Source organism: Myodes glareolus, chromosome 17 (genome assembly GCF_982192425.1).
Source record: "Myodes glareolus chromosome 17, mMyoGla1.1, whole genome shotgun sequence".
In the NCBI taxonomy this organism is placed as follows: domain Eukaryota; kingdom Metazoa; phylum Chordata; class Mammalia; order Rodentia; family Cricetidae; genus Myodes; species Myodes glareolus.
In genome coordinates this window covers 47,092,771-47,117,821 of record NC_142042.1, presented here as the reverse complement: position 1 = coordinate 47,117,821, position 25,051 = coordinate 47,092,771, and the positions used below count along the sequence as shown (strand labels likewise).

The 25,051-nt window shown below is 41.1% G+C and overlaps 1 protein-coding gene across 3 annotated transcripts in view; it reads left to right on the top strand.

The window, feature by feature from the left end:
- Window positions 1-24,131, top strand: part of Vav3 (vav guanine nucleotide exchange factor 3) — a 316,005-nt gene extending 291,874 nt beyond the window's left edge. Inside the window, exons 25-28 of one of the 3 annotated variants that reach the window (XM_048443543.3) lie at window positions 2,572-2,701; window positions 18,672-18,755; window positions 21,299-21,450; window positions 22,033-24,131. In XM_048443543.3, coding sequence (XP_048299500.3) covers window positions 2,572-2,701; window positions 18,672-18,755; window positions 21,299-21,450; window positions 22,033-22,074 — 408 coding nt within the window. In that variant the 3' untranslated portion in view covers window positions 22,075-24,131. Of the gene's footprint in view, window positions 1-2,571; window positions 2,702-3,571; window positions 3,743-18,671; window positions 18,756-21,298; window positions 21,451-22,032 lie in introns of those variants that run through there. The other 2 variants (XM_048443541.3, XM_085677808.2) reach the window with 2 other exon arrangements.
- Window positions 24,132-25,051: the final 920 nt, after the last annotated feature.

The window sequence follows — 25,051 nt, the reverse complement described above, 5'->3', positions numbered from 1 at the left end:
TTTTAAGTTATAGAATTAATGTATACCAAGACTTTAGCATCTTAAGTGTAAGAAAACAGAGTTGCTGGTTCATCATAACAAATATCCTTTTCATCTGTTTCCCTTTTCTGCACTTATATTTGCTACTTATTAATAACTTGATGTAACTAAAAGGACTCACTCTGGACAGATAGAAGGAATGTGGTGAATGAAAACAATAAAGGAAAAAGAAAAAGCCACGACTGCTCCTAGGTATGGTGGAGGAGAAAGTTTATTATAGGTAAAAGGGAGAACATAGCTAGAGGCAGAGACATCAGGGGAATCCAGAGGGGAGACAGCCCTGAGCCATGTGAGGGGGCTGGAGAAGGGAGAGCCAGAGCAAGAGGCCAGGAGGGTAGACCGAAAATGGGCAGGTAACCAAAATGACTAAATTATACAGAGAAAGGCAGCCCAGCCCCTGGTCTGGAGAAGTTTAGAATGAGGGCGTGTGGTAGCCCAGGAGGGCCCTGTAACAGGGAGAGGAGACTGAGGGATGCAGGGAGAACCTAGTGACCTATGTCCACTTTGATGTGTCAATGTGTCAATGTTTGAGACCTAACATATTGACTGCGCTGTCCACACATTGGCCAACTTTGCCAAGTTCCTTGCGTCCATGGTTTGAGGCTCATCTCATGAGGTTCTTGGGTTAAGATGTGTGAGAAACCACATAAGGCCTTGCTACATAGTATAATGGTAGCTGCCATGATTATTCGTATGTTCCAGGCATGATCTGTGACCTGTGTGAAATGCATTATGTCTTTCATTTTCAAGGTGTGGGAACTGCAAGAAGTACCTCCAACTGCTTCTAGTTTATTAATGGTACAGTGGTGTGTGTGTGTGTGTGTGTGTGTGTGTGTGTGTGTGTGTGTGTGTGTGATGTGTATGTTAAAATGTCAGGGCCCTATGCACAGTTGCAAAATATGCCCAGACAAGAGGAAGACATCAGATGTGATATCAGATGTTATAGTCTCTCTCTCTCGATCCTGTTCACTCACAGACCCTGGAGCTAGGCTGCCAGCCAGTGAGTACCAGTGTTCCTCCTGTCTCCTCAACCCCATAATTCTGGGCTTTATAGGCGCAAGTATGGCAATAACCTGCCTTCTACATGGATGGCTACAGTTTGAAATCATGCTTCTGTAACCAGTGCTCCTATTCGCTGAGCCATCTCCCCAGTCCATGAATGACAGCCGTTTTCACGTTGTCACGTTTCTCTGTGTCTGTTCTCAGCCTTGGATACCCCCATCTGAACTGATCCCTTTCCTATTGCTAATTGTTGAGATCTTTACCTGGTCTCCTCTTGTTTCCCAGTTGAACACTCTGAAGGAAGTGTGTGTGTGTGTGTGTGTGTGTCCTTGAGGTCTTGTCACCTTTCTCTTTCCTTTCTAGAATAAGAGTTGCTAGAGAGTGGGGACCTTGTCTTCAGCTTTTTTCTGATCCGTGGCACTGCCAGCACAATGCAGTGCACAGCACATCTTACTTAGACAGAGGAGAATAAATCATTGGTGATTTTGTGTGTGTGTTTCGAGTGGATTCTGGCCTGATCGATTTCTTTTAGGAAATTTGAACTTAACCACCGAGTAGACGTGTTGGATCAATTGACAATGTTATTTTTTTTTCAAGTAACGAATTGCTTTCTCCACTCTTTTTTAAGGGTGCTGTAACAGAAGCATCGAGTAATTTATTTAAAGTAATCATCGAGTAGTTTATTTAAAGTAATTTGTGTTTTATTTTCATTTCAGCTACTTATCAGCTACTTTCTGTCTGTCACATTCCGCTACTGATAGGATTTTCATCATGAATTGTTATTTTATTTCCGTTCATAGTAGAGGGATTCAGATTTGTATAGCATCTGAAGCCCAGGTCCAGAGGGAGGAAAAAAAGGTTTTCCTGAAGATTTAGTTTGCAATATGGTAGAAGTTTCTATTAGACTTTGAGATGTTTAAGACATATATTTCTAAACAACAATTAGAAAGAACCACCTGTTGCCCCTGTGAATACTGGGCGACACGGAGAGCTGAGATGCATGCTAACCCTTCATCAGCGTAAACCAGGCAGGATGCTGAGCAGTGCTCGGTGCTTCAGCAGTGTTTCTCCTCATTGTGGAAACGTTATGTGTAGGATTAAGTTTGTTTTTCTGCAAAGTTGAAAGAAAATGGAGGGAAGCAGAAATTGCTATACAGCCAGGCAGACAGCTGTTCCTTTCATCTTCCTTCAGAAAGGCTCGCCTCTCTCTAATAACAGCAATAATTGCTACTCTGAGATCGAGGTTTAGCATGGCTTCTCTTCAGTACCACATCTGACTGAAGATAAACATGACGCTCTCGGTGCCTGAAGAACAATACAGGGTAACCGATGCGGAGAAACATCTCCAGTAAACAGGGCCGTGTCTGGGTGGGAGCCAGGTTCATCCAGACAGCAGGACATGCTCTCATCATACATTCATATATTTGGGAATGTTAAAATGATCATCCTCGTGTTCTATATAATTATGCATGAAGGAGTTTATTTGAGAACAAAACTATCAAAAGCTCTCTTGAATCTGCTCTCTTAAAGGAACTCGTGGAGTATTACAAGCACCATTCTCTCAAAGAAGGGTTCAGGACCTTAGACACCACGCTACAGTTTCCATACAAGGAACCAGAGCATTCAGCAGGACAGAGGGGTAATAGAGCAGGCAACAGCTGTGAGTATTGTAAATTTAATACATTTTTTTCTTTCAATTTTTGATCACTTAAGGAATGGAAGCAAAATAGCATTAAACATTTTCATTCTGAACTTTGAAATATAGCCAATTAATATGCTAATGCACTGTGCAGACACCCTTTTTTTTGGAGCTAAGCAGAGTCATAAGGACCAAGAGGTTCATGAGTGTGTCGAGTTATCAGTTTTTGTGCCAAATTAAAAATTATATGTGTTAAAATAGCCATCAAAATGTAAGTGATATGTCGATGTGTAAAGTTTTATAATTTTCACTGGATTTTATATTAGCCATGCTCTCTTTAATTTATATGTAGCATCTGTGTTATAATGCTATTTGAAAAGTATTATCCAACAGGGCTCTTCCAGAGTGCCTCAAATTCCAAATCTACTGATGCTCCTGTTTCAAGCCAGCATTTGGAAGGATTATCATGTTTTGTCAATATTTTTTAAACTATACATCAGTCGCTTTCTTAAAGAACGTGTATTGTACTATCAATCGTCATAAAGGATGACTATACCCAAGCACAAAGACATACAACTGTATGGCTGTTTCAGTGACTTTAAGTCATTAACTCACTCTGCCTCACCATTTCATGGTATGTAAACTTCCCAGACAGGGACACAACCTACAAAGAGAACACTGTAAGAGAAAAATGTAAAGAGAATACATTTTTACTCCCTTGTTAAGTAATCCTCATAAAAACAAACAAACAATAAAAACTACTTTGGGGCAAAATGAAAACAATTTGACTACTGTGAGAATCCTGAGTTTAGCACAACTGGAAGATCAAGGGTCGTTCTGAAAAGGATCTGCACCAGTATAATACAACTTGAAATTTATTTTTTCCTAAAGGCTTACACTGAAGGAAGCCAGGTGATGCCCGGGCTTCCAGCCTCAGGAAAGTTCCATGTACTTCAGGACGATATGTCAGCCTCAGGACCCTTCCATGTACTTCAGAACAATATGGAAGTCATTTGTCACTCAGCTGAGAGGTTGTTTTTGAATAAATTTTGTAAAATTTCATGGTTGTTCTCAAAGTGGTCATTGGCATATGTCTGAGCCCATGCAGCGAGATGAATAAGAATGCACTTTGTCTTGGATGCTTAAACACCTATGCAGTTTTATCTAGTTTATCAGTTTTAACTATTTGTAGCTCACGATTGCCTGATTATCGGAGACTCTCACACAGACTATATGTTTTATTCATTCAAAATGGACATCTAGCATAAAAAGTGGTTTTGCTGCAAATTTCTTAAAAGTTGATCCAAGTATGACTTCTGACCTCTACATGTGGAATAATACTTAAATAGTTTACTTGATTCCCCCAGAGCCCTGTGGAGCAGTGAGGAACAAGGAAGAAATTTCCAGAATTAGGAAGGTCATCAATCCACTATATCCATGGCTTTTCTTGTTTCTTTGACCAAATAATGGCAAGAAGCCACTTAAGGAACGCTTATTTGGGCTTGCAGTCTGAGGGGACATGGCCCGTCCCAGAGGCTAGGAAGGGTGGCAGGTGATCCACGGTGGCAAGAGACGTGCTAGAGCCTCCACCTCCTAGTACCTTGACAGCAATTAGAGAATTGACACGAAGCAGAGCCAGACTATAAAACTTAGGGCCACCTCCAGTGAGTAACTTCCTCCTACGAGGCTTCCAAATGGTGCTGCAAACTCTGCTGGCACAGTGCACGCTAGCTTTCAAAGGGTTAACTGTGCTTATATTTGTAGTTCGCAGAACAACCTGCACAATGTTTTGATGCTTCTTTGCCTTGCTAACTTTATACTAAGCCTTGGTTTAGGAGTAACCCTTAATGAAAACACCACACGAATTTATTTTTAAACATGAACTTCCTAGGATGTGGGGAAAGAGGAATGCTGCACAGTCAGTACACAACAGTTACTTGAGGGTGCCTTCAGTCTTCATCTCTGATTCGTAGCCTTGGTCGTGGTGCTGAATATCTAAACGTAACGTTCACCAAGCAGCATTGCCTTAAGATACCGATTTCGTATGAGGTCTTACGTCTACATGACTTTACAAAAGAATATGTAGGATACATGGCAAGTAGGGTAAAGGCCAGAAACTTCCTGTCCCTCCACAGAGGTGAGCAACAAGCTCCACTTCTCACTAGTGAAAGTGACTGACTAGCAATAGCAGCGGTTGCAACTTATATCATTGCCTTGGAAAAGAAAAGATTGGCTCATTTTTTGAAGTATGTAAAGTATGGTAAAACAAATATGGCAGAGTTAGTACATGCAGATAAAAATAATATGTAGAGAGGTGCTGATTGGGAATCAAACACGAGCTCATAGTATTGGGCGGGGACATTATATAACAAGTTAGAAAGCCGTCTTCTGCTGTCCCTCTACTGTCTACCAGGGTGTCAGGGCAGCACTATTTTTTATTGTTGTTGTCCTTTTCATAGCTTGAACGTGCCCAAAGGAAAAGAAAAAGAGAAAGGGGAGGGAGAGAAAAGAGGAGAGAGCACTCGGGGTACTGGTGAACTGGTTTCCCTCCGTAGAAACTGCAATGATATGGTAGAAGATAGTATGTAGATCTGTATACGAACCCCATAATGATCCAAAGTAGCCCCAAGCAAGCTGACTTTGGTTGCTTTGGATGTATCTGAACACCTGGTTGTTTGAAGGACACGGAAGCAACTTTTGCCTGTTGTACTCTACAATGAGTATTTAGTTATTTTCAGGTCTGTTCTCTCAGGAAAGTGATCCAGTGTGAACCTCTGCTTTCCCATCCAAAGAGTGAAGAATGAGATTGGAAACTACATTGTGTTCTTTGAGAAAGCACACCCTAATTTTATTTCTTTGTATGCATGAGAGGAAGTGGTAGAATGTAATTCTGATGGATCATTACGCTAGCGGAAGTGCAGGATTTCCTAGTTTTTAACACCAAACCAAAGCTGAGCATTTCCCCAATGTATATTTATGGGGAATTAAGTCAGTACCAGAATAGAGTTGCATTTTTTTTTCTTAAAAAAATTAGTGACCACAGCTGTATAAGGCGAAAGTATCTGTCATGATAACTTATCAGGTAAAAAAGGAAAAATACCACCAGTATCTTAGCCAAATGATTAAAATTAATATCACCAGAAATGTAATATTAACCTGCACCACTTTGATGGTGTCCCTACTTTGCAGTTGCATAATCTCAGTCTGACCATGTGGACGCGTCAGACAAACAGGGATGGAAGGGCATTAACAAAGAATCAGTCTGGATTTGTAAAATGTCAAAGCAATTAAGGGCAAAGTCTGACGAAGCATTTCAGATCAAAGGCAAACGAAGAGCTATGACACCTACACAGCAAGGGTAGAATTCTGACCAGGTGGGCAGCGTATATATAGCAGCATGCAAACATTTTGTATGTGCTCTTTATTGTTTATGTTACTCTAAAGGGTATGAGCAGGCCAATCAGTGAAATTTGCCTTCTATAGATTAACTAGGTAGGTTGTATCAGCACTATTTTCTCCTGATAATTGTTCTGTGGCTAGAACAGCGAATATCGTTGGAAGAAAAACATACTGAAGTATTTGACAGCAGGAATGGCTAATGTCTTCAGTGTGTATTCAGATGGCTGAAAGACACACGTAGACTGCAAAGCAAACATGGTAAGATGTTAATATTTGGGTACTGTGAATGAATTATATGAGAATTGTGCCGTTCTTGCCTCTTTCCTAAGTGAATTATTTTAGAATTAAAAATGGTTGATGTTCAGATAACCCTATCTGCTGGCCACGTCCAAGGAATCATGGGAAGGTAGCAGGAGCTTATTTTTCCTGGCTCCAGGTGCAGAGGAACCTGGCCACTGATTTGGAGATGTACAGAGTCCCTTTACAATGAGTGGTTCACAAGTAAAGTCTTGCTGAGATCTCGTTACATGTTCCTATACTCAACAAATATTTAACACTCCTATGTGCCAGTCCTTGTGCACGATTACTTAGCTGGAGCTACAGTGGTAAATAAGACAGTCAGGGAAATGGGGGCACATACTGAACAAGACAAATAAGATAATCGTGGAATTCAATAAACCTCCTGACACCTAAGAGCATCAGCTAACATGTCATTGGTAAGAAGGGCTTATGTAGCCTGTCGGTATGGAGCAAGACTTTTTGAAAAATGTCATTTAGGATAAACGTAAGGCATTTATGAGGGTGGCATCATATGAGGTGGTGTGCTCCAGCAATTCCACAGCAAAGTAGCTTTGTGAAGGTGCTGTACTGCAAAGCACTTTATATGACATCCACACCACTTGTATTTAAGAGTATTAATCTCAATGTTATATATCATTGCTGTCTTAGCCCTGAAATAACCTGACCATTTTATTAGTTATATTGCAATACAGTAAGGGTTAGTATTCATTTAAGCTCCTTAAATATGCACTTAAGATAGTTGCGCTGTCTGCCCTTCTAATTCCACATGACCCTCTCCACCCACTCTCATTTTGTAATTACTTTATTTTATGCTCTTGCTTTTGTCATTTTTTTTCCACTGGTCATTTTGTCTTTGGTATCTGATTTTATTCTGATAACCTCAATATAAGCTTTAATCTCATCTCAGCTTCCTAGGACTGCAATATTGATTACCACACAATAACTTCAAGAAAAAACAAACAGAAATTACTGTGTGCTCTAGAGGCAAAGTGACTAAAGTCAAAGTATTACCCACGTATCTGTAGGCTCTGGATGGCTGGGTAATACTTGGTGTTCCCTGGCCTGTAGATACGCCACTCAAGTCTGCTGTGTCTTCACCTCTCCCTGCGGTGTGCCCTCATCTTTCCACCTAGAAAAGCCGTTGCCATTGAATTTAAGGCCCTCCTAGATGTTTTCAGCTTAAGACCCCTAACATCTACAAAGATCTCTCATTTTTTTTAAGAGTAAAATTAGATTCCACAGCATCAGACTGGAAATATCTTTATATGGGGCATAGGGGGACTATTAGACCCACGGTCATCTCATAGTGTTTATTCTAGCTATTCTCTAAGATTTACCAGACTAATTCTAATTTTTGTTGTTTCAATGGATAATAAAGAGAAATTGCATTATTGGCGCCCATAGGTCAAATGATGTAGATGGGTATTCTGGGAGAATCTGGTGAAAGTACTTTCACCAGTGAAGTACTTTTAGTGGGTTACAGCTTTGCCACCATGAAATGCACCCTTCTCTCGAGAGGGAGCACTGTGAACATGTTTTGAAACATCACTCAAAAGCCATTTGTCTGAAACAAGGCCATAAATACTCGGTGCAGAATGTGAGATCTAGAGAATGCTATCTGATATTCAATAATTTGTGAATTAACAGAACATGACATTATTAATACCCTTTTATATACATTAAGATAACATCTCCAGTGAAAGCAGTCTATAAGCCTCAGCCCTGCAAAACAAAAGCAAAACCAAAACAAACAAATAAACAAGAAACACTACGAAAGCTTTTTCTTATCAAACGTTTCTCCACAGAATGATGCAAGTTTGGGATAGTAGCTTACAGGAGTGGTTCTCAACCTTCCTAATGCCGCAACCCCTTGGGACAGTACCTCATGTTGTGGTGACCCCAGCCATAAAATTATGTAGTTGCTACTTCATAACTGTAATTTTGCTGCTGTTGTGAATTATAATGTAAATATCTGTAATAAGTGTAAACATGCAGGATATCTGACATTCGATCCCTGAAGGAGTCTCGACCCAAAGGCTGAGAACCGCTGCCTCAAAGGAAAGCGTTTTTTTAGAGTTCCCTAGTTTATCTCACCGTGCAACACTGCCTCTTGGTATTTATTTCCAATGTAAGGAGCCTTAAAAGCGTCAGTCGGTGTGAAGCACTTTGAGAACTGTCTGGCACGTGGGCAGTGTTGGATGCCTTGGCTTTTGTAATCACTACTGCTGTTCCTGACACCACTTCCATATGTCCCATGCTGTTGCCCAGGATGAAAATTTGTGTTTTATTTGACAAATTTTAAAACACTGGTAAAGCCCTTCTACTTCCCCTGGGTACTTTGGTCTTCTTCTTCCTGGGCTTCAGCTCAGCTCTCCCCCCCCCCCCCCCCCCCGCCGTGTACACTATGTGGATAAGTTAATTGTAACTCTCTACTGATGGTTTTCTACTTTTCCCCCTCACATGTCTTTAAAATTCAGAGATGATTCAGTTCTCAGGCAATTGGTCAACCCAAACTGTGCATCATTATGATCAGGGCATGCTGGGATCCCCTTTTTATTCACACATTAAGAGCATCACTGGCTACTCTAAGGCATTTTTCTTCTGAAGGTGATGGCTCCAAAAAATAGTAATTACTTCTGGCATCCCATGAGAACATGGCTTACAGACATAAATTCTACAAATTTGGGTAACCTCATTGAAAGCTATCTTTTTAATATTTTGTGGCTCAAAAAGTAGTCCTCAACATTTTTAGCAGTTCTTATCTTAGCAATGTCCAATCTTAGAAGTCTTATTCTAAATTAAAATTTGACCTCAATGTAGCTAACGCATGTAGTAATCATCCCATATTGAATTACACTTGTATGATAGCCCTGATTCAAGGATGCTTGTCTAGTAGTTCTTGCCTAGAAAAGATGCACATTTATCAAAATTGAAAAAAAATGTATTTTTCTTTCTAAAAAATCTATTGGGTTCTAGCTGTGCAAGTCAATGCTGAGAGGGTTTTTTTTTTACTTAATATATTCCACTGACACACTGCGTATGCTACTGTTTGCACATGACAACAGAACAGAAGGTAACTCTGCAACCCTCTTTTGTCAGCATTTAGAACGTGATTGCACTGCCAGCCAGGGTTTCCATATTTTCCTCCTTTCCTTTCATTCATTTTTTTCAACATTCAGCATTTATCTTTTTGCAACTAATCTGTAGTACACACACCTATTGGGTATTACACAATACAGCCTAATGCCTTAACAATACGTATGAATGTCGTAGAGTTCTCCCAGGACCTAGGCACCTCAAACTTGCCAGCCTCTTTGGCTCTGCGGGGAGATTTTTGAACAAATACCTTTATTACATTCTTCGAAGGTGTTCATCAGTCATTGCCTGAACGCTGAGGTGACTTCATACCTAACTACCACACAAATCATTCACATTATATCTTGAACAATATTAATTGTTTTCCTTACATTAGCCATAAATATGGCTCAGTATAACTGCTATATATATTTTTCAACTATGAATAGTTATATATATATATATATCCTACTGTATTATGATAACCTCAGAGCATACTATAAAGTAATCTGTGTATTTAAAATAAATATCACAACCTTTTCATCAAGCATGCTGTTTTCCTTTCCCTACTGGATATCTTCCTTCTACTGTCCTTTAAATATTTATTTTACCCCTTATCACATGAGTAACTATCAAATATCTAACCATCCTGGCTGCTGCTCTCTGAATACACTCCAATTTGTCAGAACTTTGCACAATGCATTTTGGTATCATTTGACTTGTTTGCTCATTTTTCCCAGTGCAAGAGTCATACTTCACTGAAAATGGTGGTGTGTGCTCGTAATCTCAGCACTTAATAAGCCGGGGCTGGAGGACTGCCTGGTCTGTATTGCCAATTTCATGCTAGCTAGGACTATATAATAGGCCTATTTACAAACAAACCAAACCAAAGAACAAAAATCTTCCAAACCAAAAAAAAGCAACCAAAACAATGTCATTATTTTTCAATTGATTTCCTCTATCTTTTGTCCTTAAAGGGTACAGTCATGCAGACTCGAGTTAACCCAAGAACTTATTTTATCTTCTTTGTAGTTTTTATATACTGTTAAATATCACCCTCCATGAGTCATCCATCCAGTCCTCATGCAGACCCTGCTCCAGAGCAAGCACTGTCTAAACTACTGGGTATATAGAGCAGTGAATGAACACTTTGCCCTTGTGGAGTTTATGTGCTGGAAGGAAAGGCAGACAGCAGGTTGGAAAATAATCATCTAGTGTTAGAAATTGAGAAGTGCTCTGGAAAAATAACATGACAAGGTAGTGATGCTCCATGTGTCAGAAAATGGTTTGGGCTTTTAACTGGACTGGTTAGGTGTTGAGCAGAGTTAGAGGTCCCTTAGCCATGAAGCAAAAAGATGGATTAGCAGTTCTTATTCTACCAGTTGGCCAGGCTGACACCAACTACTAGCCCTAGAGCTCTCCTTTCTAACAAGGCCATTCATATGACCAAAAGATTCTCTTCATTATAAGTTCCTATAAATATCACCAAACCCTATCTGTCCATAGGTCAGCTACAACCTGAAACTTTAGTCACTGAGTGTATAGAGCATTGTGATGACTTCAGAGTTCAATGGGAGAACAATGGGGCATTATGTTCTCTCAACTTACTAAATTGCCTTCACAATTTAATCAGTGTCAGCCAGTTGTATTCTCAAGTTGTATGTTGTTCCTGAAATAAACTCTGTTTTCTTTCTCATTACCATGGAACCATGTTTTGCGTTCATGAGTATATAGAATGCCCGGGCAGGCTTCAACGTGATGATCACATGTGTGTAAAAGCACTCAGGAGTGTAAGAGAGGGAGCGGAGGGTCCACACGTGACATAAGCAATTCCAGAAGGGCAGGGCTATAGAGGAGGACTATTAGGAAGCAAGGTACAAGAAGTGGGTGAGGCCAGTCCCTGAGAGGTGCTTTAAATATGATTTTGGAAGAAAATGGGAAGCCTTTGGAAGAATTTAAACCAAAGAAGAGGAAAGTCTGACTTTTGTTTTAGTAGCATTGTTCTGGTTTCTGTGATGAGGAAAGAGCACAGGAAGAACGGACTGTGTAAACAAAGGAAGAGGAAGACACCTTAGGAGGGTCATCTGGCATCCAGGTGAAAGACATATTGGCTGCGACCAATATTTAGTCACTTGGGTGACAGATTTTGAAGCTAATCCAGTAAACTCAGGATATCCCATATGAACTGAAACATTAAGAGAAGACTTGAGTATGACATTAGGATTTTGAATCTGAACAGCTAAGAGATGGGAGGGTTTTACTTTGTCTTCTGACTACTGTGAAGCCTGGCATCTGTCGTGGACTCTCATTCTGCAGCGGAGTCCTTTCATATCTGTATATGATTTCCATATGAGGCTGCTTCTTCAATAACCTGGGAGCTGTTCTGAAGTCAGCAGCTCTGCAGGTTTGTGCTATTTCCTTAAGTATCTTAGTGTAGTCCTTGTACCTTAACAGTTTAATATTTATATCAGCCAGTTATTTCTTTAGAATGAAATGAATGAATTTAGAATCCAGTTCATAACCCCACACACTGTATGCCTGTAAATAATCTGAATCCCCAAGGTGATGTCAACTGTCCGATTTTCCATAACGATTGGGAAGACCTTGGGTTTCTTTCTTGTTGATGACATTATGTTGGCACGGCGCAGCACTGAATGCCATGCAACTATTCAGTTCTTCCACTAATCCCACACAACACTCTTCTTTGTTGTATCTTTGAATTTTGTGTTCAGAGAGATTTGTTCAGTTAGATGTCAGCATTGAATTAAATGAAACTCATCTGAGTTATCCCTATTTTTCCCAGCAACGAGACCTAAAATATATAATTAGCTAAGCTAGAGGTGTTTGGTTTGTTTTCTTTGAGAGAGGTAAGAAGCAGATATTTGGTAATATGTCATTGGATATTACTGGAAGTCTGCAAAACTTGTCTGTTTTCTAAAATAATATCGGGGTAAGGATAATAAATTTAAATGAATCATTCATTAAATTGCCAGCATGTCTTCTGCTGTCAGGTCACCTGTACACAATCTTGGCCAAAAAAAAAAAAATCAAACTTCCAGGACAGTTCATCAAAGCCTCTCATGTAGGAATTCGGGGTTTCAGGCAGTCCTCGGCCACTGCCGGGCAGTAAGCACACGTCATTGTCTTAATGAATACACTGGCCCAATGCTTGCTAAGATTTTGTGTCTTGAAAATTAATGTGAATCTATGTGCTGGTTAAAAGTGTTAGATGGTGTCTCAAGTACCAGAGCATAATTAACAAACACTTAAGGAAAAAGTCTGTAAAATAGATAATGGATAATTAGGTGTTAGTTCAAAAATTAGTTCATGACTTGATAACTCAGACCCTTAAGGAAAAGTGTTGATTGAATTTTGTTTCTAATTCCAGTGTTCCTATAAACTGAACGCACATTGGCTTGCAGTTGAGCCTTCATGGCTCCGTCAAGGCAGACCACGACGTAAAGTCGTTCTTAGTTATCTTGAGCAAAATTATAGGCGTCGGATATCAAGTCATTTGAACTTTTTAAAAATCTTCCTGTTAACCTGTTTTTGTTCCTTTGCCTTTTAAATTAAAACAGTTCTGTTTTCTGTGCCTTCATCTTTCCAGTCAAGACTCAGAGCCATGTGATACCCACTAGTGATGAGCCACTCAGGTATTATGGCTGTGCATAAGTATTCTGTTCTCAACTTATTTAACAGATAGCTTTGGTTTCTGCTAGGGAATTCCAGGGTTTCAGTTATTATTTGTTGAATTTGGAAAAGCTGATAAGTAGTGTTATTATACTGTTCATCTTTTGTAATTGTGAACATTATGCCACTAACCTGTGAATCACTCATTCGATAACAATGCTCTGCGAATGGTTTCCCCGTAACAGTTAGGTGTCATAAAATGTCCCACAACCCTCCTCCGAGGTCTCACCAAGGAAGGCTGTCCTCTGTGCTGATGTGAAGTTGAAAATGTGTGAAGAAAGAAAGAAAATGGGCCTTAATTGAAACATGCACCTAACCGATGACCCTGCCACTGAAAAGGAACTCATTATTGATTTCATACCGTGTACATGTACCCTGCTAGGCATGGAAGAGAGACTGCTCTGAGAGCTCCCAAAATAAGGAAGTATGAGCTGGGAGGTTGCCTGTGGTGGTAAGCAGGAGGTGACCGTCATCATGACTCCTGCCTGGATGTCACTTCTCTAGTCTCTTTCTAATTCTGCTCCAGGACATACACCTACCAGTGATCCCTGTGCTAAGGTGTTTTAATGATGTCTGACAGGAAAAATTGAATAAAGAAATTTTTCATCTGTGTATGTGAGTAAAGATAGAGGTATATATTTCCAGGGTAGAGGCAAACATACTCTATAATTTAAACCACTCTAAATTGTCAGATATTATCTATCTTCTCAGATTATTATATCATCTATACTGTCAGATACCTGACTTTGACACCTGCCTGCGCGTACTTTCAAAGCCTAGCATATTATCTTTAGTAGGAGCCAGGACACTCAGGTGCTGATGTCATAGGACAAAAGCACCAAGGACCCAGAGGCAAAGAAGAGTGACCTATAGGAAGAGTGGCCCCAATAAATCGCATTACAGCACACAGAGAAGTGGCAGTCTTCCCTGTCACCCCTCAAAATGCTTGCCTGAGAGAGATATATGCAGTGGCAGAGGCAACGGATTAACCTTTTACTTTAAAAAGTTTCCGCAGGCAAACAGCGCGGTTAGCGCCACGAGACGTGTGCTGTTTAATAGCGGCTCAGCCTCTCCGAAGAGTTAGTTATTGGAGGGACGCCACCGCTAGGTTGCTGTCCTCAGAAAGCCTGGAGAGTGGAGTCTGCGTATATTTCACTTTCATTCCTTTTTGTGTTGTCAGCTGTTTCTTGGAAGTCTTTCTGTGCAGTTGAGTGAAAGAAAGACGAGCGGAGACAATAGGACAGAACTATATAATCAAACACCCAGCAAAGATGCTTGTCTGTTGGGTGGAAGCTGTTGTATAGCGCTGGGGCCTTGCCTGTGGGAGATGCCTTCCCGCACCCGCATTTAAAAGGAGCTACGTATGCAGAGGTTAAACAGTGGAACCCGGAAGTGCCGTGACACAACTGTCACCAGATGCCTGGGAGAGGGCAAGAAAGGGCAGAGAGCATCTGAGTTGGTTGTCATGGATCTTGGGGAGGGTCTGAAATAGGCTTTTGAATCATGGAGCCCAGAGACCGGAGGAGTATTCTAGAATAATCCAAAGCTCTCAGTTGGAAATGAAGCTGAAGGCCATAGCGAAATAGGAAGCTGGTCTAGGAGAAAAAAAATTCATGCGTGGACTTCCTAAAAGACATGGTTAGAAAAAGGGGAGAAGCCAGTTTGATATATTGTCATGTGATTCTGCTCAAGAGTTTGAACTTCATAATTTAGAAATTGATGAAAACATCTACATTTGGCATGAGTAGCTGGGAGGCAATGCTTGAAAAACAAAAACAAGTTGAAAGCAGGAAGCAAATTGGAGGCTGTTTGGGGTTAGAATGGTGTATGCACCTGCACTGGGATAGTTGAGTGGAGAACTAACAAAGGCAGAAGACACTCGATGGAGAAGGTGGATAGGAAGAGCCTAGGAGTGTATGGCTTTTCAAGGTTGTCACAAAAATGGAGTCATGGAAAGCAAAAATGATAGGTTTGTTAGATTTCCATCTTAGATAGGATTTCTACTGATATGATAAAACTCCATGACTAAAAACAACTTGGGGAAGAAAGGGTTTACTTCATCTTATAGTTCATAGTCTAAGGAAGGTCAGGGCAGGAATGCAAAGCAGGAACCTGGAGGCAGGAACTGGTGCAGAGGTCATGGAGGAGCACTGCTTTCTGACTGGTTCCTCCAGTCTTGCTTACAGCACTGAGGACCATCAGCCTGGGTAGCACCACCTACAGTGAGCTGGGCCCTCTCACATCCATCATTAATCAAGAGAATGAACCACAGTCTGGCCCACAGACCAGTCTGGTAGAGGCATTTTCTTTTTGTGAACTGACTCAGCTGTGTTAATTATATAAAACTAGCCAGAAGAATTACAAAAGGAAGGTGGTAAGTTTTGTTTTCGACAAGTGAAATCTGAGATGAGGCTGGTCCTCAGGGTAATGTCACTGAAAATGTTTGAAGTCACAGGATGGAACTAAGAGAGCCAAGCTCTACCTGAGAAGCTATTGTATTAATCAGGGCAGTAAATGAGCGTGACAAATCCATCAGAAGGGCTGAAGCCAGTTATCCAAAATAACGGCTGTGTAGCTGGAGCATGCCATTTTATTTTATTTATTTTATGTTTATGTTTATCTGTTGGCATTTACATGTAGATGTGGGGTCTGAGGACAATGCCAATTCCCTGGAAGCTGGAACTAGAAGCGGTTGTGAGTTAGTCAATGTGACTGGCAGGAGCTACGCTTGCGTTCTCCGCCAGAGCAGAAAGTGCTCCCAGCCATTGTGCCATCTCTTCGGCATCCCACTATTATACTATTTTAGATCGAATTTAAGAAGCTTTGAGTTCTAGCCGCTTGATTGCAATGCAAATACCTTTAAGGTGCTTAAGGATAGATAAGAGAAAGGGGCAGTACACTGCGGTGCTGTGGACATAGACTCACATTCCTTGGTACAGCATTGCTCATGTTCAGACATGTTGGATTTTCTGATGGCAGGCCGGTTATCTGTTCATCTACCTACCTTTGAAGTTATTTAAGTGGCACTTAATTGTATTGTCATTGATTTCTCATTTCTTCCCTTTTGAGATAAGTTATCTCTTGTAATTTTTCATTCTTCAGCTCTTAGCTTATATTACCTTTATTAGATTTTTTTTTGAGAAATGCAGGGTTTTTTTTTTTAATGAATAGAATTGGGCCAGAGAAGAAATCAATTAGAAAACAGTCCAAGGGAGAAAAAAGTCCCTTTACCTGTTAGTGCCATATGTAGAACAAGGCTTCCAATTTAAGTTCTCACAGACAAGAGATAGGACTCGAGGGTTCCTGACACCACGTGTTTTGCCATTAGTGATTAGTTATGGGCTGACTACTTTATTAGGAATGTCATCCTCTTCTTGTTCTGACAGAGGGTAGATACTTCATAACCTCAAGACAGTGAAAACGTGGGGCTGGGGAGATGGCTCGGTGGGTAAGAGACTTGCACAAGGACTTGAGGATCCCCAGCACTTACCTAAAAGACTGTGTCTCCAGCCACACATAAGTCTGCAAACCTGATTCTATCAGGAACAGAGACAGAAGGACTGATGGTCTTTGCTAGTTGACTGTACCTTAGTCCCAGGCTCAATGAGAGACCCTATCTCATGGGGGGTAATAACAGGTGGAGAGTGATAGACCAGGACAAAACTCTGTCTTCTGTATGCATGCATACCCGTACATCGTCGCACACCAGAGAGAGAAAGATACAGAGACAGAGAGACGGAGAGAGACTGAGAGACGGAGAGAGAGAAAATTCTCATTTCTATTATATATACAGTGGTCAATGAACTTCTCATATTATAAAATTAGCCATGATGACATGTAGCAGTGTATTTTAGTTTATTTTTATTTTTTAACTGAACAAGCGGGTGAAATAGAAAAAATGTGAGGCCTTTCACAACAAAAGAAAGTCAGAAAAGGTCCTTCCATATATGAGGTCTTTGCAGTCATTGATTTCAAGAACAACTAAATTCCTTACTATTCCTCTGCTAGTTTGCTTGCCTGAAGTCTGATAATGTTCTTAGCAGGTCACCACTGCTGTTAGGAGATAACAGTACTGACTTGAGCATTAGGCAACTCCCTAAAGAGGTAGATGGAAAGGCAGACTATCTCATCCCAGTCTACTCAGGCCATTTTTTATCACATCTTTGATGATAATGTCTTAGGTTAGGTCTAGGTCTAGGTAACAGAAAATCGAAAACTATTGGCTTAATCCGGAAAGTCAGTTTGTTTCTCTATTCTATAAAAACATAGGACTAGTTCAGAGCTAGCCAAAAGGACAGCCAAAATGATCTGTGTTCCTTAAAATCTTAGTCATTCAGGTTCCTTTGAGCTCATTCTCTGTCATTCTCAAGGTAATATTTTCCCTTCTTATGGACCAATATGGCAACTTTCACATACCAGAATTCAAGACAGAATAAAGGGCTAAGAGGAAAGCTCCACGTCGCTGCTTCCTGAAAATTTTGCTTTAATAGCTTTGGCCAGGATCTCCCCATAGAGTTTTACCAATATGTGAGGGAGTGGGGGAAATGAACTCTTCCTGCTGGTTGAGCATGGTTGAGTTCAACCATCTCCTAGATGGATGAAAGGGAGAATAAATGCTGGGGTAAAGTTTATAACCCAGGTCTTTCTCGCTTATTGTCATGGCACCATGGAATCAGCAGGTTAAATGGTAGAGGTATGTGAGCGGAAAAGGACTGTATGGTTGCAGTTAAGAATTAGGACCACAAAGCTGTATGTGCAAAAGAAAGAGAGCATCAATGCTTCCTCCCAGTTACCATAATGACTTAAATCATTGATATACTTAATTCATTGAACAATGGTAACTAATACTTCAGAACCACTTGATAAGGAATATGATAAACTCTTATTGATGCCATACAGTGAGCAAAAAGAAATGAGTGCACAATTTCCAGTATCTTTGTTATACCCCTCTACAGCTTGATTTTCCAGGATAAGATTCAGAATGGCTTTCATTTCCAATTGTATTTTTCTCTATTGAAAATTAGCTGTGATATGCATGCTTTATTGGGGGGTAAGGGTGAGTGTTAACAAATTGTCTGAATTTAACTTAACAAATGTTTTTGATTTTCCGTAATTTCTTTATGTGTCATTGACATAACCCTTTGTGAGCTCTTACTTGTTCATATTGTCTTTGATTGGGAACATATTTATATCAATAAACTTCCCTTCCTGTTATTGTAACAAGTGGGAATCCGGCCATCTTTGGATGGATGGGGCTTGGGTAGCAACATGGGTTGAGTTTGCTGTTTGCCTATAAAATGATAGACAGCTCTGAATTGCAGAACTGATGTCAATCAAAGTGTAAAAGTCTGGCATGTTTCTCATTTAGAAATGGTGACAGGAGAACAGTGGGTAAGAAACACAGCTCGGTATTCCGACTTGGATGTGACAATTTGCTTGTGATTAGAAACAACAAAGTCACTGTATTGAGAGATTTTTGTGCCAACTCTTAAATGCTCTTTTGCTTCTTTTTCTTTCCCTCTCTAAGCCCCTCCTCTGTTCTGTGGCTTTTCTTTTGTAACTCCTCCAGACTACAGCTTTGTTCCCCCTTCTTCCACTCCTTTCTGGTCAGGTACTGCTTTCTGCTTTTATATGTCTCTACAGCTCGCTTCTGTGTGCACATACAATGTTTTGGCTTCTGTGTATGGCTTGCCATGTAAATCCATCTCCTCAAACACAGTTCCTAGAGTTCCATTACCACCATGTACCTCACTGTTCCCTGCCATAGAGTCATTGTTTGCCATGACATTCCGTGTGTGTGTATGTGTGTGTGTGTGTGTGTGCGTGTGTGTGTGTGTTAGCCATCAGTTTTAATATGACATTTTATATTTCATCATGTGTCAGTGCAGAGAGGTTGGAAATGGGTCAGGGGATGGAAATTTAGAAGGAGATGAAGGATTCTGAAAAAGCATTCATCTTTTCTGAGGACTAGAAGTCATATGGAGAAAAATCAGTATTTTTGCATTTCCATGAAGAAAATAAAAAGGGCCCCAAATCTCAACTTCTCCTCCAAATAGAAGAATAAGATTCAGCATGCATTTCTTAAAACGATGACCCTTGTCCACCATTTCTATAGCTCTTCGCCTGGTGTCCAGGAGTTTTGATCTGAATTTCTGTCGTTACCTGGAGAGTTAAATGACTATTTCTATGGCACCGAGGCTAGAGAAAGTACGTTTTCTTGTGGGTTTTTTAAAAATTAACCTGTAAGTCCCAGTAGAACATAGAATTCTGAAATAGACCTTAGAAGTCAGCTAGTACAAACCTTTCATTTTATAGATGAGAAAAATGTGGCCTAGAGGGGTTGAGAGGCCTGTGCAAGGTCACACCGCTAAGTCTACAATTGGGCTTCTCCATCACAGGGGTGTTTTTATGTGCACCGACTTTAAGAACAGTGCCTTGGCATTGGGACCATTTTCAGTAAGGAAGCCATTAAAGTGGTTTGTGTCCTGAATGGTAAAATAAAATGACCTATTTTTTTACTCCCTTTACAGTTCTGAAATCTACAGTATTTCCTTTCGTTTATCTTATGATGGACACCTGGAGACTTAAAAAAAAAAGGCTGTCGTTATAAAGCCATGAATGATAGGCCTGAGGTTCCCATTGCCAAGTGGATGGACTGTTCCAGGGTAGCATGGGTCATTACGAGCTACCTGAGCCCTGGGAACAGTTATAATACAGATGGATGGTGTTTCCATTGGTTGCTTTTCCTTACACTTAAGTTCCTTTACCATTTAAGATTTATAAAGTCCCACCAATCTCTGGTGAGCGATTCTCAGAATCACTGCACATATAATTGAAAACACTTTATGACCCTTGCAGAGCAACAGGTGGGAAAGTTACTACAAAGCCTGTTACGAAGCGCCAGAGGCCAACAAAGGCACGCAGTCTGAATGGAGTTTCCCTTTCGGACAGGGCTGACACCTCTCCTGCCACCAGGGATATTAAAATATATATATAAAGGAAGCTGAACACAGGCAATGGTACCTTTCTGCCTGGATTTTGATTAGATAGTGCAGCAAACATCGACTGCAAGTCAGTGTTTCCATGTAGGGGTCGTCCTTCCACGCCACCCACATCCCACGAGTTCCATATTGTCTTAGGGGTTAAAGCACAAGACGCACACACACAGATACAGAGTTCCAGACATCCTCAAGAAGAGAATGCCCCTTTATTCAACTAAATCCAGGGTTAAAATACCTTTGGCCCCAGTAAAGGAAAACTCTTCCCACCCAGAGGGGGCTGGGGAAACTGGCCTCGGTGGGAGTTTTTCCCCAGGCAGGTGGTCGAGGGTTTAAGGCAATGTCAGACAGGTTAGATGGGCCTTGGTGCCTGAGCTTCTTTGAGGCAGGTTGAGAAATTACCATTTTAAAGTAAAATAGATCCCTCAGGCTAATGTACCAGGCTGTAGCAGAACCAAGGACTGAACTAGCAGGAAGCTTAGCTGGTTAGCGTAAACATTATTTGCATCCAGTATTTTGGCCTCAAGGATCAGGGAGGACAGGGTCCCACATTTCCGTGGAGAAGATTTTGTGTCCTCTCAGTGAAAACTGTTGCACGTCTTCACATATACGGAAACTGTATATGAAGCAATAATTGAGTTCATCCCTAGATGGTTTAAACATAAAAGGCTTGGCTTGAAGGGATACCACTTACTTAGAAGTGATGATGCTGACTTGACAGACCTTCATCAGAGCCCAGAGTTCAGTTGCTCTGAGCTTAGCCAAAGAAGTCACCAGGTGAAAACAGCAAAAGCTTCCCCCAGAGCTTCTAATGGGAAACAGGATACAGTGCAGTCAGTTGCAAGCTTGTGTTAACGCTATCTCGAATGTCTTCGCATCGTCATTGAAGCTATTAGCTAGGTTGACTTCGCTTTTACCAAAAGCTTTTATTAAAAGTGTCCAGAGCAGAACGATGGTTATTTAACCATCTGGAATGAACTTGATCGGGTCTGGTTGGATTGAAACGGCAACTGTGCTGCTTTCAAAGTCCGCTGTCATCATCACTGACCTGTAGCGAGGTCACGGCTCTGCACCAACAGCCATGCTCCGACTGGGTTCTGGTGGCTGGCTGCGACCAACCGCACACTGACTCAGACTCCGCATTGTTTCTTCCCAGTGCTAAGTCCCAAAGTCCTGGGCATTGCCATCGCTCGCTACGACTTCTGCGCAAGAGACATGCGGGAACTCTCCTTATTGAAGGGGGACGTGGTGAAGATTTACACAAAGATGAGTGCGAACGGCTGGTGGAGAGGAGAAGTAAATGGCAGGGTGAGTCGTCTCATGAGAGCGTTGGTTCTTCCTGGGTGCCAAGGCCAGCAGCCATTGGCAGCTATCACGTGGTAGACTTCTCTTCTCGAGAGCCTAGCTGCATTGCCGTTTAAAATGGGTTGGGTCGATAATGTATGGGCCGAGAGTTGATTGGCAAATGGAACGAGTTGAGGAACATTTCAGGGTTTGTCATAAGCCAAGTGCCAGTGCATGTCATTATATAGAGCCCCAAGCATTTCTAAAAGCCCCTGCTCCCACTTGGTAAGGATGGGATAGAGTACCTCTGTCCCATAGATTGTCCTATAACAGAGGTGGGACTCACGGTGTTGAGACCCATATTGCCCTAATGTGTGCATTTGTTTGTGTGATAGTGAATTAGAACCCTGTTTAGGCTTACTTTATTCCTTAGCTGCTATCACTGTCTTCTGTGATGCCTTTTCTAGCTGTTAAGCCCATCTTCCTCATCTACAGTGGGCATAAAACCCCAGCTTAATTAGAGTGTTAGGAAAATGAGAAATATCGTCTGTAGAATCATCTGAAGCCGCCCGGCGGTGTTGACATGTTGGCCGTTTGTCTTCGCAGGTGGGCTGGTTTCCATCCACGTACGTGGAAGAGGACGAGTGAAAGGCCAGTCAGCGCTGAACCCTGCACCAGCATCTCACAGAAGAGAGCAACAGAAGCCTGCACTGCATTATGAGTTCGCTGGAGTGTTTAGAAAACAGCATTTCTGGCTGTTCAACACTTCCCTCCTCCTCTTTCTTCTTCTTCTTTTTTTCTCCTAAGTCTTAATGCTGGGATTTCTAAAGATGCTGGTCCTGACAGATTAATGGCTTGCCTAGAGCACAGCAAGACGCAGCCTGCCAGTCTGTCATTGTCGGGGACCGGGGCAAAACCCAAAAGCTTTCCTTTCCCCAAAGAGCCCTGCCAACGCATCAGATCAGGGTTCTCTTACTTCACTGGGTCAGGCACCGTGGATGCCAGCCGTTAGGAAACATTTCATGCATATGTACTTTGGTCTTATAGCGTTTGATGATACAAAGAAGCAGAAGTTTAATTTTGCTTTTTCCCCCGGCATGAAGAAAAAGCCGAGTTCTGCCATCTGGGAAAGATCCAGTATTTCTTGTCTTAAATTGTTCAACAGGTGACTCATTGCCTGGCAAACACTTTTATCCCCAGATGTTACTCACGATCAAATGAAAGCATCGCATGCTCAGGTTTGCATCGTAAGTGATAAATTACAGAGAGGGGTTTAATTATTCATTTGATGTCCTGATTGTATTTCCACACTTCTTTATAAAGAAGAAAAAGGAAAGCACATGAAAGGAAGTGTCTTTGTGTTAGAGCCTCACAACTTTCCTGATCTCGTAGGGTGTTTTGGAGATGTCACGTTTGACAAAGGGATCTTGGCTGGGCAGATCCTGCTTAGTTGCTGGGAAGCCCAGTGAGGGAGAGGTGTTTACAGAGACAGATCAAGGGCTGTCACCCATAGGACGTCATTGTATAGCAGCAATACTATCAGCACAAATCTTTTCTTCCTGCCCCCTCACCCCTGAAAATATCCAGGGCATATTTGCTGATTTCCATTCTTTTTTTTTAAATAGTAGCACAAAAAAGCTTTATTGAGGACTTGGGAAGGAAATTACATTGTTTCTGAGACAGAAGGAAAGGTACCAGGGTTCTGGCACCTCTGTTTCCCCTTCTGAAGCTATTCTAGCTATGTCTTAATCAGTAGTAAGATCCATTTTGCAGTGTATTTCTTTCACCAAGCCTTCACTGTGTTCTGTAAGGAGTCTAAGCATCTTCATCCTGAGAAGTATGGAGTCCCTAGTTGAGACAGCCTTCCATGGTGAACTATTCCTTTCATAGAAGTAGCTGTGTTCTGATGAGACTCAGAAAGTGTTTCCGCTTGGAGGAAAAATAGAGGTATTTTTATCTTAGCTGTGATCTAGAAGCTTCTTGTACCAGATGTTTTTGGTCACCTCTGACATAAGAGGGCTGTGACAGCCTGTTCTCTCCCAGCATGAGTGCCGGAACTTGTTCCATGGACACATCTCCCTCCACGAGACCCCTGGAGGCTAGGACTTCTCATTTAAATAGACTCAAGACCTTTACCTCAGAGTTATGTAAACTGTGATTGTGTTTTAGAACAACTAAGCCTTTGTATATGTGTAAATGATCATGAAAATGTATTTCATAAAATGTATGTACAGTCAACTTGTGCTGGCAAGGTCTACTCTTGGACTAGATTCTTACCCAGAAAGTCTTATCTGTGTCTCGGGGATGTTCGATCTGTTACTGTCAGCAAGTGTTGCTATGGAGAGGAGAGCTCCCCACAGATTGAAACGCTCCTGTGTACAGTATTGTAGCATGTATTGTTTATTTTAGTCAATAGACTCCCTGCCTCGTGAGTGGTATGTGGTCTTCCTGTTGCATTTCATTGGCCCCAGTGTTTCATAGCAAAGGACAGGAGAGCCTCTTTCCACGACATTACCAATGACAACTTTGTCTACGTTTAGTTCTTTGTATTGGGAATTTTAAATGCTACCATCTATGTAGATTTCTAATACCAAAGACAGACATAAATGTTTTCCACGGACTTTGTCTTGCCTGTCTGTAGCCCTTGTGTAATATGGTGGGTTGGAATGGTATGTTACTTTGTAATATTTTGTAAATATTACAATTTATTTGTAGTCAAATACAAATTTATTGTAGTCAATAAAATAGTTACTACTTGCATTAAGAGGAATTTTCTCTTTTTATTTTTTTGTATGTGTGTGCACATATGTGTGTCCATGTGTGTGTATGGGTATATGTGTGCATATGTGTAGTGCCAAGTTCTTCTACAGTCTATGCAAATAATCTACAATTTTTTGAGGGTTGAAGATTCGTTTTTCTGAATGGTCCTATAGCACATACCATAGCTCATCATTATCAAAGGAGAAATTACCCTGACTTGGGTGTGGTTAACTCAGGATTGCTATCACACACAACTATGGACAGAAAACCATAAGATAAACTCAGTATCTGCTGGACCCATCTATCTCATATGCTAGTGAGGTGCTACATAGTATTCTAAAGCCCTTATTTTCAGTGAAAATTACCTCATTTGTTCACATCATCTGTATTTCCAGGTGAGGAAACTGAGGCATAGTAATAGGTTACAACATTCCAGAGGTCACAAGGCTAGGAAGCATGTGACAAGACATGGGCCATCTGACTGTGGTCAGTATAACCACGGCACCATCCTGCTATACTTTATAAGAAAAGAGAAAAGTTAGGAGTGTTTGGAAGCTTGCAGTTCCAAGAACAAGCTATTTGGTACTAAACAGTGATCTAGATAGTTGAAAATAAGTACAGAATTCCAAATCATTCTGCTCCTCCTAGTCCCTGAAACTCCATCTGATGCAGAGACAAGTTTGGCCATCGTCATTATCACTGTCATTATCAAGTAAACAATTAGGTAGTTGCTATATTAACTTTTTAATTCTTTAAACACAATTGAGGCTCATTTATTAGATAGAAGTGGAAAATTTATATGGGCTACATGAATCCCTCTATAAAAAGAGTCGAATGAATTGGTGTCCGGAAGACAGAGATTTTA